The sequence below is a fragment of the Nyctereutes procyonoides genome, unplaced genomic scaffold (genome assembly GCF_905146905.1).
Source record: "Nyctereutes procyonoides isolate TBG_1078 unplaced genomic scaffold, NYPRO_anot_genome, whole genome shotgun sequence".
NCBI classification, from domain to species: Eukaryota; Metazoa; Chordata; class Mammalia; order Carnivora; family Canidae; genus Nyctereutes; species Nyctereutes procyonoides.
Genome location: NW_026575048.1, coordinates 21,311,305 through 21,323,409, shown reverse-complemented (window position 1 = coordinate 21,323,409; position 12,105 = coordinate 21,311,305). Strand labels below are relative to the sequence as shown.

The window sequence follows — 12,105 nt, the reverse complement described above, 5'->3', positions numbered from 1 at the left end:
CCAAGGCTTAACCCATTTCTTAGTTGCTATAGCACTGAAACAGAGAAGAGATGTCACATAGGGAAATTAAATAATCTCAGAGGATCACTCTACTCCAGAATCCAGGGTCTCATTTTCTAGAACATTTATTATATCATTACACCCAGAGCTACCTGGATTTTCTATGCTAATTCACTGTAAACAAAATTTACAAGGAATCGACCTATGCTATAATAAAGGTAAATAAAACTGGCCACGGTATTTTTTCTTATACCAATGTTAATCTGGAAAATCAATTCAATTAAATAACTGTTGAATAGCAGGCACTGTTTTTGAAAAAGACAATTATGGTTCTCACTTTATAGAATTTTCAGTCTATTGGTGCAGCCAAAGTAATATTCTCAGAAAGCCCATCAACAAGGAAATGGCTAAATAACATATGGTATGTCCAAATTATGAAAGACTTTGCAGTCACTATAAAGATAATTATAAAGAGCCATACTTGTCAGGCTGAGCACACATTATGTGGCAATACTACCATATGCCAGCCTGGAGATCTAAGGTTAGGGCCGGAGGTACAGTTTTGGTTCTTAGAATACATTTGCACGGTTTGACAAGGACTTTTTTTAAAATATTTTATTTTTTTTATTTTTTAAAGATTTTATTCATTTATTCATAGAGACACACACACACACAGAGAGAGAGAGAGAGAGAGAGAGAGAGAGAGAGAGGCAGAGACACAGGCAGAGGGAGAAGCAGGCTCCATGCAGGAAGCTCGACGCGGGACTCGATTCCGGGTCTCCAGGACCACGCCCTGGACCGAAGGCGGCGCTAAACCGCTGAGCCACCCGGGCTCCCCAAAGATCTTATTAATTAATTTATTTATTTGAGAAAGAGAGAAAGAGAGAGATCAAAAGCGGTGGAGGGGGGGAGTGGCAGAGGGAGAGGGAAAAGCAGGCTCCTCACTAAGCAGGGAGCCCAATGCAGGGCTCTATCCCAGGACCCTAGGATCATGACCTGAGCCAAAGGTAGACACTGAAGCACCTGAGCCACCCAGGCACCACACTTTTTTCTATGCGTATATAAAAATATATATTCTAAGTGTCTTGAATATTTACTCACCATTATGTTTGAGCCATCTATGCTATTTGGTACACCTAGGATTCATTTTTATTATTTCATTACACTGCATAACTACTGCATAACTTATTTTCCCATTACGATATTGACGGACATTTGGCTTGTCTTCCATGTCTGGCTTTTATAAACAATGCTGGTTTTTTAAAGATTTTATTTATTTATTCATAGAGACACAGCTAGAGAGAGAGGCAGAGACACAGGCAGAGGGAGAAGCAGGCTCCATGCAGGAAGCCCGATGTGGGACTCGATCCCGGGTCTCCAGGATCACGCCCCGGGCTGCAGGCGGCGCTAAACCGCTCCGCCACCGGGGCTGCCCAACAATGCTGTTAAAAACATCTTTGTCCATATATCTTGCTGGATATATATTCCTAGTTCTTTCTGGCAGTGGTTCTCAAGCTTTAATATACACCAAAATCACCAGGAGGGTTTGTTAAAACACAGACTGCTGGGCTCTCCCCCTAGTACTGCTGATTGAGTAAGTTTGGAGTGGATCTTAGGAATTTGGCATTTCTAAGGAGTTTCCAGGTGCTGCTGATGCTGTTGGACCAAGGATGGCACATTAAGAATCCCTGCTCTAGGGCAGCCCCTGTAGCTCAGCGGTTTAGCGCCGCCTACAGCCCAGGGCGTGATCCTTGGAGACCCGGGATCAGTGAATGGCAGTTCTTCCTGCCTCTTTTTCACACCAACGTGTGGTATTGTCAGGCTGTTTCATTTTAGCCAATCGGGTAGATGTGGTAACGGTATTCCATTGCTTCACTTAAATTTCTCTGGTTACTAATAATTACTAACTTGTGAACACACTTTCATGAGTTAATTGGGCATTTCGTTTTTAAACATAATACTGTATTCTAGCTGCTAATATTTTGTTTAGGATTTTTGTTACCTATTTTCATGAGTGAGGCCATCCTATAATTTTTCTCTCTTGTTCTGTCTTTGTCAGGCTTTTGGTATGAGGGTTGTGCTAGACTCCTGAGTTGGGGAATGTTTTTTTGTCTTTTTCTGTAATTCCTGAAAAAGTTTGCATCAGACTGGAACTACTTGATCTTTCAACATGTGCTAGAATTTGTCGGCAAAGCCATACAGGCCTGGAGGTGTCTTTGAGTGAAGATTTTTGACAAAAGATTTCATTTCCTTGCAGGTTACAATGCTATTGAGAATGTGTACATTTTTTGAATCATCTTTGGTGAGTTATATTTTTTAGTGATTTTTCTTTTTTTTAAAGATTTGTTTATTAAAGACAGACAGAGAGAGAGAGAGAGAGAGAGAGGCAGAGACATAGGCAGAGGGAGAAGAAGGCTCCCTGCAAGAAGCCTGATGCAGGACTCGATCCCAGATCCCAGGATCACGACCTGAGCACAAGGCAGAAGCTCAGCCACTCACTGATCCACCCAGGCATCCCTCTAGTAAGCTTTCTATTTAATCTACACTTTCAAATGTATTGACATAAAGTTATTCAAGCGGAGTTCTGTCTCCTTGGATTTATGATATTGGTTATTTGTGTCTTCTTGCTAAAGATTTGTCAGTCTTAATTCTTTCAAAGGACCAATTTTCTGTATGTTTGCTTTTTACTTCAATAATTTCTCCCTTTGTCTTTATTATTGCCTTACTTCTACTTTCGTTTTTGCCCCATTTTATTGGCACAGTTCTACTTCCTTTGGATTTATCTTGCTGTTTTATTCCCCTAATTTCTTGAGATAAATGCCTAGATCATTCACTTTTAATCCCTTTTCCCTAACATCTGCATTTGAGAGTATAAATTTTCTCCTAAGTACTACTTTAGCTTCATTGCACAAGTTATGATATGTAAAATTTTTATCATTCTCTTTCAACTGTTTTCTAATTTCCATGATGATTTCTCCTTTAATACATGGGTTATTTGGTAGTTCATTTTAAGTTTCTAAGCACAGGGGGATTTTCTAGTTATCTAACAAAGTTGCACTGTGGCCAGAATGTACACTTTAATTTCACTCCCTTGAAATATTCTAAGACTTTATTCCCACTTCATGGTCAGTTAAAAAAATTATTTGCTTAAAAATACAATGTATTCGGCAGGTGTTAAAAATAGTCTCTTCCAGGACACTTCAGTCAGTTAAGCACTGGAATCTTGATTTGTGCTCAGGTCAAGATCTCAGGGTCCTGGGATGGAGGCCCACATTGTGCTCCACCCTCAGCAGGGAGTCTGCTTGGGATTCTTTCTCTCTCTCTCCCTCTGCCCTCCCCTTGCACTCTCTCTCTCAAATAAACAAATCTTTAAAAGAAGTCTCTCCAGAGTTTTCCTTTGGTGGCGGGGGTGGGGGGAGCGTCTCTATGACCATTTGGTCAATTCTGTTCATCTCAGTGTTTTCAAGTCTGTATTATTCCTTAACTTTTGTCTGCTTTTTTTCCACTAGTTACTAAGACAAGTATGTAAAATCTTTCATAATGATCGTGGGTGTATTTCTCCTTTGAACACGGAGTTTTGCTTTATGTATTTTTAAGTGTTATTTAAAATCATTATTTATTCCTGGTGAATTAAATCTTGTATCACTATGAAGACCCTCTTTAACAATACTTTTAGCCTTTACTTTTTTTGTCTGATACTAATATTGCTATAGCAATATTCTCTTGACTGATACTTGCATAGTGTATCTTTTCCCTTTCTTTTACTTACAACTTTTCTATATCTTTTTGTTTTAATGTTGGATAAACAAAATCTAAATATATGCAATGTGCAAGAGACACATCTAAAACAAACAGATTTTATTGGAGCACTGATAGAGTAGGCAGTTAGGTAGACAGAAGCTGGAGGCAAGGATGGTGATAAATGGTTACACATTAGAAGCCTGAAGGGGGCACAGCATCTTGAAGTTGTGTCTTCCAGGACCCCTGGGCTAATAGACCAAGAGCCACAGATGCAGGACAGGCCACTCTCCTCTCCCACCTCTGCTCCAGGGTAACCCCCAGACTCATTATAATGCATTCACGTTGTGTTTTAGCCATACCCCCAATCCCAAGAGGGAAGGTTGCCCTGACAGTTCTGGGACAAACTTTGTAAAGTCAGAAACTAACCTCTCCCAACCTGTGGAAGGAGTCCCTCAAAGGATTGGAAGCCTCCATTAGAGACCACCCCGTACACACACACACACACACACACACACACAAAAAGAAGACTCCTGTAACCTCGGGGCAGTTGCCACTGCTGAGCCGGCCCACTCTCCCACTTTGAGGGTTTACTGTCTTTTTTTTTTTTTTTAGTTTTATTTATTATTTGTGATAGTCACACACACACACAGAGAGAGAGAGAGAGAGAGACAGAGAGAGAGAGAGAGAGGCAGAGACATAGGCAGAGGGAGAAGCAGGCTCCATGCACCGGGAGCCCGATGTGGGATTCGATCCCGGGTCTCCAGGATCGCGCCCTGGGCCAAAGGCAGGCGCCAAACCACTGCGCCACCCAGGGATCCCGAGGGTTTACTGTCCTTAACAAACTGCTTTGTGCTTCCTACTTTCTTCTGTCTTCGTTTTTCAAATTTAAATTCAAGTTAGTTAATATATAGTGTATTATTCATTTCAGGGTGGAGTTTAGTGATTCATCAGTTGCATACAACACCGAGCACTCATTACATCACGGGCCCATCACCCAGTTACCCACCTCCCTCCCAACTATCTTTATTAGAGCATGGATCCTCATGGATATTGTTCATAGGAAACCCAACAACTGAGACCTCCATTCATACAACACAGACTCTGCCACCCTGAACATCATGTATTCCATTTTCAGTTCCATTACATGTTCCATTATATTTAATGTCATCACTAAAGCATGAGATTCAAAATTACCCTTTTACTTGGCACTTTCTGTTTCACCCTGTTTTATATTTCTTTTTTTTTCTCATTTCTTGTCTTTTTGTTAGATAACTAGGTATTTTTAATGAATTACTCCATTTTTTCCCTTTATTCATTGGAAGATAAACTCTGGTCTTGTTCTTTTAGTGCAAGGATTGACAAATTATGGCCTGTGGGTCAAACCTAACCTGATGCCTGTTTTTTGGTAAATAACAATGTATTCCAGCACAGCCACACCCATTTTGCACATTGTCTATGTCTACTTTGATGCTACAACAGTAGGTAGTTAGAGCAAACACCACAGGGGTCTGCAATGACTAAAATATTTACTATCTAGCCCTTTAGAGATAATTTGCAACCCCATTTTTAGTGGATATCCTTTAAAATGCAATATATATATATATATATATTTTTTTTTTTAATGTACCAAATTCTTAAAACCTCTGTATGGATGATAAATCAAGTCCCTCAATATATTTTTTTTAAGATTTATTTATTATTCATGAGAGACCCAGAGAGAGAGGCAGAGACATAGTGGGAGAAGCAGGTTCCCAATAGGGAGCCTGATGCAGGACTCGATCCCAGAACCCAAGGATCATGACCTGAGCCCAAGGCAGGTGCTCAACCACTGAGTCACCCAGGTGTCCCCCTCGGAATATTTTAATTATATTTTCCCCTTCCTGCATAGACATTATTGTACTCAGGAATTTTATTTTCTTAATAAACTCTATTTTGGAATCATTTTAGATTCACAGAAAAGTTGCAAAGTAGCGGTGGGTCCATGTATGCCCTTCACTCAGCTTCACCTAACGTTACCGTAGAACGTTGGTACATTTGTTAAATCTATGTGATAACATTGGTACATTTACTTTTTTTTTTAATTTTTATTTACTTATGATAGTCACAGAGAGAGTGAGAGGCAGAGACACAGGCATAGGGAGAAACAGGCTCCATGCACCGGGAGCCCGAGGTGGGATTTGATCCAGGGTCTCCAGGATCGCGCCCCGGGCCAAAGGCAGGCGCCAAACCGCTGCGCCACCCAGGGATCCCGGTACGTTTACTTTTAACTAAATGCCAAACTTCATTCAGATTTCACCAATTTTCCCACTAACATCCTTTCTTTTGTCTAGGATCCAATCGAGGGTCCATGTTGGATTTAGCTGTCATGCCTCCTTAATCTCCTCTGGTCTATGGCAGTTTCTCAGTCTTTCCTTGTTTTCTCTGACCGTGACAGTTTTCAGGAGTACTGGCAGGTTCTTAAATTTAGGTTTCTGTTTTCTGTATGCTTAGCCTGAGGTTCTGTGTTTTGGGGAAAAAAAAAAAACCACAGAGGCAACATGCCCCTCTCATTACATCACATCAGGCAGTACATGAGATCACCTGGGTGTTGCTAATCTTTATGACCTGGCTAAGGTTGTGCTTGCCAAGTGTCTCCTGTGTGAAGCTCTCATTTTTCTCTTTCTATTCTCAGTGCTTTGGAAGCAAGCCCCTAAGTGGAGCCTACATTGTGGCTGGAAGGAGTGAGAGGCGGAGTGGGTGTATCTACACAATGTTGTTGTTTTTTTTTAAAGATTTTCTTTATTCATGAGAGACAGAGAGAGAGGGGCAGAGACACAGGCAGAGGGAGAAGCAGGCTCCATGCAAGAAGCCCCATGTGGGACTCGATCCTGGGTCTCCAGGACCACTCCCGGAGCTGAAGGTGGCGCTAAACATCTGAGCCACCTGGGCTGCCCTATACACAATGTTATTTGGAATTCTTGTATAGAGAAAATTTGTCTCCTCTTATTTGTTCAATTCTTTTGTTATAGCAGTACAAACTCATGCATACTTATTTTGTACTTTGTGTTTTAGTCCAATACAACATTATTTCTTTTGTTGCTCAAATTGTTCCAACTTTGGCCTTTGTGAGCTCTCTCGGGTTGGCTCCTTTTTCCTTTCGATATGACCCAATCCTTTTGTTTTTATGGATGCTTCTTTACTTTCTGGCCCTACAAGATGCTCCTGGCTCCCCTTCCTGTCTCTTTCTCCCATGACAGAGCAATGTAGTCACTAGTTTACAGGTAAGCCCCAATCTTCTCTCTTCCAGGAAAGAAATATTTTACACTGCCTAGATTCAGTGCCTGAGATTGACCCACCTGTCCAAATTATAGCTGAATTTGGATCAGATATTAAACATTTGCTGTGTTCCATCCCTGGAGCCACATTGGGGCCCCTTGATCACCGGCCTTACTGTCCCATGTGCCTGGCCCCAGCCTATCTACTATTCAAGACCAACTACGTTATGAAAAGAACAGTTATTTGGAGGAGAGATCCTGGGCTCCAGTTTTTAATATAGTAAGTTTGAAGTATATGCAATATCCAAATATCTTCCACCCTTACCTCTTACTTGTCTTCAAGCAAATGAATATAGCAGGAAATTGTTGACTTCGTCTTCCACAATCCAATCTTCTGGGACAATCCCAGTCTCTGGGACAAATCCTTCCATCATTTCAGCAGAATTACTGCCTTGTGTTGATAACAGATTACACCTTTCTTACCTCAGAAGTTTACTTTCTCCAAAATAATGGTAAATGTTGTCATCCTACCATTTGTCTCTGCATAATTCTAAAAAATCTTTGAATCTCTTTAGCTCTGCCTAGAGGTCAGAGTCTACTGACAATGACCTGACTCTCTGATATTGGAACCACAACAGTGTCCGAACATTTCCAAGTTTTCTTTGGATGTTCCCTCACCCTACCACACTCAACCTCCTTTCTTCCAAAAATTTCCTTGACTCTTGGCCTACCTTATAATATCCCCCCAAATAATTCTGGCAGCTCTCCATACCTAGCTTGCTGTTCGAATCCACTTCAACTCTGTCTTGTGTTGGAATTGTTCCTATGTTCTCATGAATTCCTGGGGGTGGGCATCAGACCTTAGCCATCTTATCTCCTCCATATGCCTGACTGTCTCCAGCACCTACTCCACCTTGTTTGTTACACCTGAACATCTTACACAACTGTCCAGCAGTTGAATCAACTTGATAGCATTGCACCATCCAAGTACGTGGCAAAAAACCAAACCAAACCAAACCAAAACACCCTCTAGACTTCTACAGTCCTCCTGCATCCATCCTTGGGGAAATATGACCCTGAACCATATCCATTCCACATGTGGAAGTGGGGCTACTGCACATGCTGGCATCATTGACAGGATCAAGGGGGTACTTTTCCCTCTCCAGTACTAGAAAGCTGGGTATCTCTTCTGCCCTGACCCAGCTGTAATGCCAAGAAGAGAGAGGAATTTACCCAAAGAAAACACAAGCAGGAGAGTTCAAGGTAAAAAGAAGCAGAGAGCTTTTGCAGGAAGACCCTTTCTTCACTCTACACATTTTGAGCCGTAGAGTTAGGAAGAGGCATTTTGGAGGATGAAAAACAAAGGGATGACACTGAGAAGTCAGGGGAGGAGTGGCTGAGGAAAGTGGCACTGCTTAAGGATCTAAGGTCCAATGTAAATGTACAGCAGGAAAAGAGAGCTCAGATAGAGGCTGGAGGCCCACAGACATTTAGAGAGTACTTACAGCTGCCTTTAAGAAGTGGGTTACTCGGGATCCCTGGGTGGCTCAGTGATTTAGCGGCTGCCTTCCGCCTACGGCAAGATCCTGGAGTCCTGGGATCAAGTCCCACGTCAGACTCCCCGCATGGACTCCGCTTCTGCCTCTCTCTCTGTGTCTCTAACGAATAAAGAAAACTAAAAAAAAAAAAAAAAGTTGGCTACTCTATGCTCATAAAACTAAAATCTGTTTGGCTTCTTGGAGGCCACTCTAGTGCCTGAAGTTTCCAGAGAGCTTCAGAGGTTTTACGTGTGTGTACTTCTCGGGCACAAGTGGGAGCCAACTCTCTATTATCAGACTCGTATATCCTAGGCACCAAACAGCTGGCATGGGTCTGGGATGAGCAAGATTTGCCTTTGATATACCAAAACAGGTGACAGCTGATGTCTAAAATGGACAGAATGGGGCTTTATTTCTTTTAGATTGTTATTTATTTCTTCGAGAGAGAGGAGAGAGAGAGCATGAGCAGGAGTGGGGGAGAGCAGAGGACGAGGGAGAAGCTGACTCCTCGCTGAGCAGGGAGCCTGACCCAGGGCTCGATCCAGGACCCCAGGATCATGACCTGAGCTGAAGGCAGACACTTAACTGACTCAGCCACCCAGGCACCCCCAGTCAGGGGCTTCTGAGTGTTTGTCGCGTCTCACCACCAAAGGCTCTTCAGCACCCCAGAGTTCCTTATTTTCCCCTTACACGCTCGGGCAGGGTCTAACCCCTGGATGTAGTTTTCATTCTAGTGATAAGGAACCTGTCCTGCCTATTTGGGATTCTTTTTCTGGGTGTCCTATGTTGGGGACACAAGTTTTCCCCTCTTCCTCTGGAATTATCTATGTTCCCCGCTCTCCTTGTTTGTGTGATTCTGTGCAGGTGCGCACACACATGAACCTAGGTATTGCAGATGAGGATACAGAGAGGCTGGAATAAGGTCTGGATCAGTGGCCAGTGAAAGGGGCTTGGTGGGGACAGAGGGAGGAGTAAAGAAACAAACCGGTTGTTGGGAACAACCATGCCACTCATCTTCTCCCACCTCTAATTTATTGATTCTGATCTACTGAGTGAGGAAGGTTAACTTTCCAAAACAAGGCATTTCACTTTATTTCTGAAGTCAGAACATGCCAGTAACAGTGGAGACCGCGAAGAACTTCCCCAAGATAGAGAGGCTCTTTCTCCCCATCCTGGGCTGCGGGTGGCACGGGGACTGGGCCTCTCCTCCCACCACACGTGCTGCTAGGCCAACGTGCCTCCGAGGGCTTCACCGCCCAGAAACACCAGGTCACACCAGTTCACAGCAGGGCAGGCTCTAGTGCTTCCAAGGGGTCCACGCTGCGTTTGCGCCCTGGCCCGGTGAGGGCGCTCCTGACAGCCTCACAGACAGACGGAGCCGCAGCCAGGTGCGCCTGCGCCTCAGGGATGGAACACTGGAATAGGAGGCTCAGCAGGGCTATGGGGATCACCTGTGGGGAAGAGGCCGGGACACCTGAAGCCCGAGAGAGTGAGGCCATGAGGAAGGAACCCTGGACGAGCCAGAGTGTAGCATGTGGGAGTCAGAAGCCACTAGGTTGGACGCTAGGATAGAAGAGTTACCAACACCAGAAATTGTAGTGAGGTGGGTTAAGAACTGAGAGAAGCCTTCACCCGGACCCGAAAACTCCTATTCATCTTTAAGAGCCAGTTCGAAGGCCCCCTTCCCCCTTTCCTGACTCCCCTCCTAAACAGAACTGAAGGCCCCATTTCTGCACCCCTCTGACGCCATTCCCACATGTCTGTGCCTCCTGTCACAATCACGACTCCCTCAGGAACAGGGAGCTTCTTGGCAGAATGTCACGGAGCCTTGTAAACCCAGTACCAAGCAGAATTTCTCCTACACGCAAAGGACTCGCTGAATGTTTGCTGAATGACAAGCTGCCGGCAGGATACCTGTTCCTTCTCGTGTGCAGTCTGGATGTGGACGGAGATCGGAGAAGCCCGAATATCATCCGACAGTGGCTGGGGGAAATGGATCACCTGGAGGAGGGTCTCGATGCACCGAGCCTTGGGCTGTCCAGAGAACCGCTGTGGAAGAAGTGGGAAGGTCAGTGCTGGGCTAGGAAGCCAGGGGGAGTGGAGAATGGAGTCAAGGAGGAGAAAGAAGTGGGAGATGGGACAGGTGCATGGGATCCTGAAGACTGGCCATGGAGGCTGTAGAGAATTGGTCCCTATAGGTGATACCAAATTCACAGTCCCCAGGTGTGAAGAAAAAGGGTTAGTGGTGGGCTTTGACTGGCTAGATTAAACTGAAGGATTTTTAAAAGATTTTATGTATTTATTCATGAGAGATACAGAGAGAAAAGCAGAGACATAGGCAGAGGGAGAAGCAGGCTCCGTGCAGGAAGCCTGATGTGGGACTCGATCCTGGGACCCTGGGATCACGCCCTGAGCCAAAGGCAGATGCTCAACCACTGAGCCACCCAAGCGTCCCAAACTGGAGGATTAATAGCAAATTGGTCATACTTTCAGCCAAATTGCCAGCAGCCCCTCCTGGTTTCTTCCTTAACCCCATCCATTTTTTACACCTCTGCCAAGACTGCTCACCTGCCAAAGCTGAATCTATTTTGTCACCACCCTTCCCCTCTGCTAGCTCAGCACTTCCCAACAGAAATATTATGTGGGCCACATATCTAATTTAAGATTTTCTAAGTGCTGCATTAAAAAAGAAACAGGTGAGGGGTGCCTGGGTGTCTCAGTTGGTTGGGCATCTGCCTCCAGCTCATGTCCTGGGATCCAGTTCTGCATCAGGCTCACCACTCAGTGGGGAGTCTGCCTCTCCCTCTCCATCTGCCTCTGCCTCTTCTGCCGGCTCATGCTCTCTCTCTCTCTCTCTCAAATAAATAACAAAATCTTTTTAAAAAGAGACAGAGAAACAGGTGGAATTAAAAAGAAACAGAGGGCAGCCCTGGTGGCTTCTGTTTTGCACTAGTACATTTGGACTGGACATTCCTTGAAATTCTACTGGCCTTCGGTAAGGATCATGCAGTTAGATACTTCATTGTTTTCTTTCTTTTTTTTTTTTTTTTGTTCTTGTTTTGTTTTGTTTTTGTTCTCTTTTTTCAATGTAGGTTTTTTTCTATCCTCCACTAGATGAGCTACTCTGGAATGGCAAAGACTGGATCATACCTATCTCTGATTTCCCCTAAACACGCCAACCCCAGGAACTAAAAAAGCATAAAGCACTTTTCTTTTCCTGGTTGGTTGGTTCTACTTATTTGAGAAGGTTGTTTTAGGGATGCGGTGGGTGTTCACTAAATGCTCATTGATTGACTGATTCCCTTTATGTAGAGTTCTGAGACTTAGCAAATAAAAATACATCAAAATAGAAATTTCAAATGAATAATGAAAAATATAGCATTAGTATGCCTCAACTATTGCACTGGACATACTTATACTTAAAAAAAATCCCTTATTTATCTGAAATTCAAATTGAACTGGTGTCTTGCATTTTTACTTGCTAAACCTTGCAACCCTCCTTTCATGACCATCTGTTGTGCTCTCTGCTCAGAAGCCATTCCTCGTCCTCCTAGTACCAGCACCTTGATCTT

The 12,105-nt window shown here is 43.7% G+C and overlaps 1 protein-coding gene across 3 annotated transcripts in view; it reads right to left on the bottom strand.

The window, feature by feature from the left end:
• The window catches only part of LOC129511172 (zinc finger protein 512), an 89,292-nt gene that overhangs the window by 52,286 nt on the left and 24,901 nt on the right, over positions 1–12,105 (bottom strand). The window contains exons 18-19 of one of the 3 annotated variants that reach the window (XM_055327712.1): positions 10,448–10,582; positions 9,601–9,984 (exon numbers count right to left, since the gene is read on the bottom strand). In XM_055327712.1, the coding sequence (XP_055183687.1) occupies positions 9,814–9,984; positions 10,448–10,582 (306 nt within the window). In that variant the 3' untranslated portion in view covers positions 9,601–9,813. Of the gene's footprint in view, positions 1–8,500; positions 8,612–9,600; positions 9,985–10,447; positions 10,583–12,105 lie in introns of those variants that run through there. The other 2 variants (XM_055327711.1, XM_055327713.1) reach the window with 2 other exon arrangements.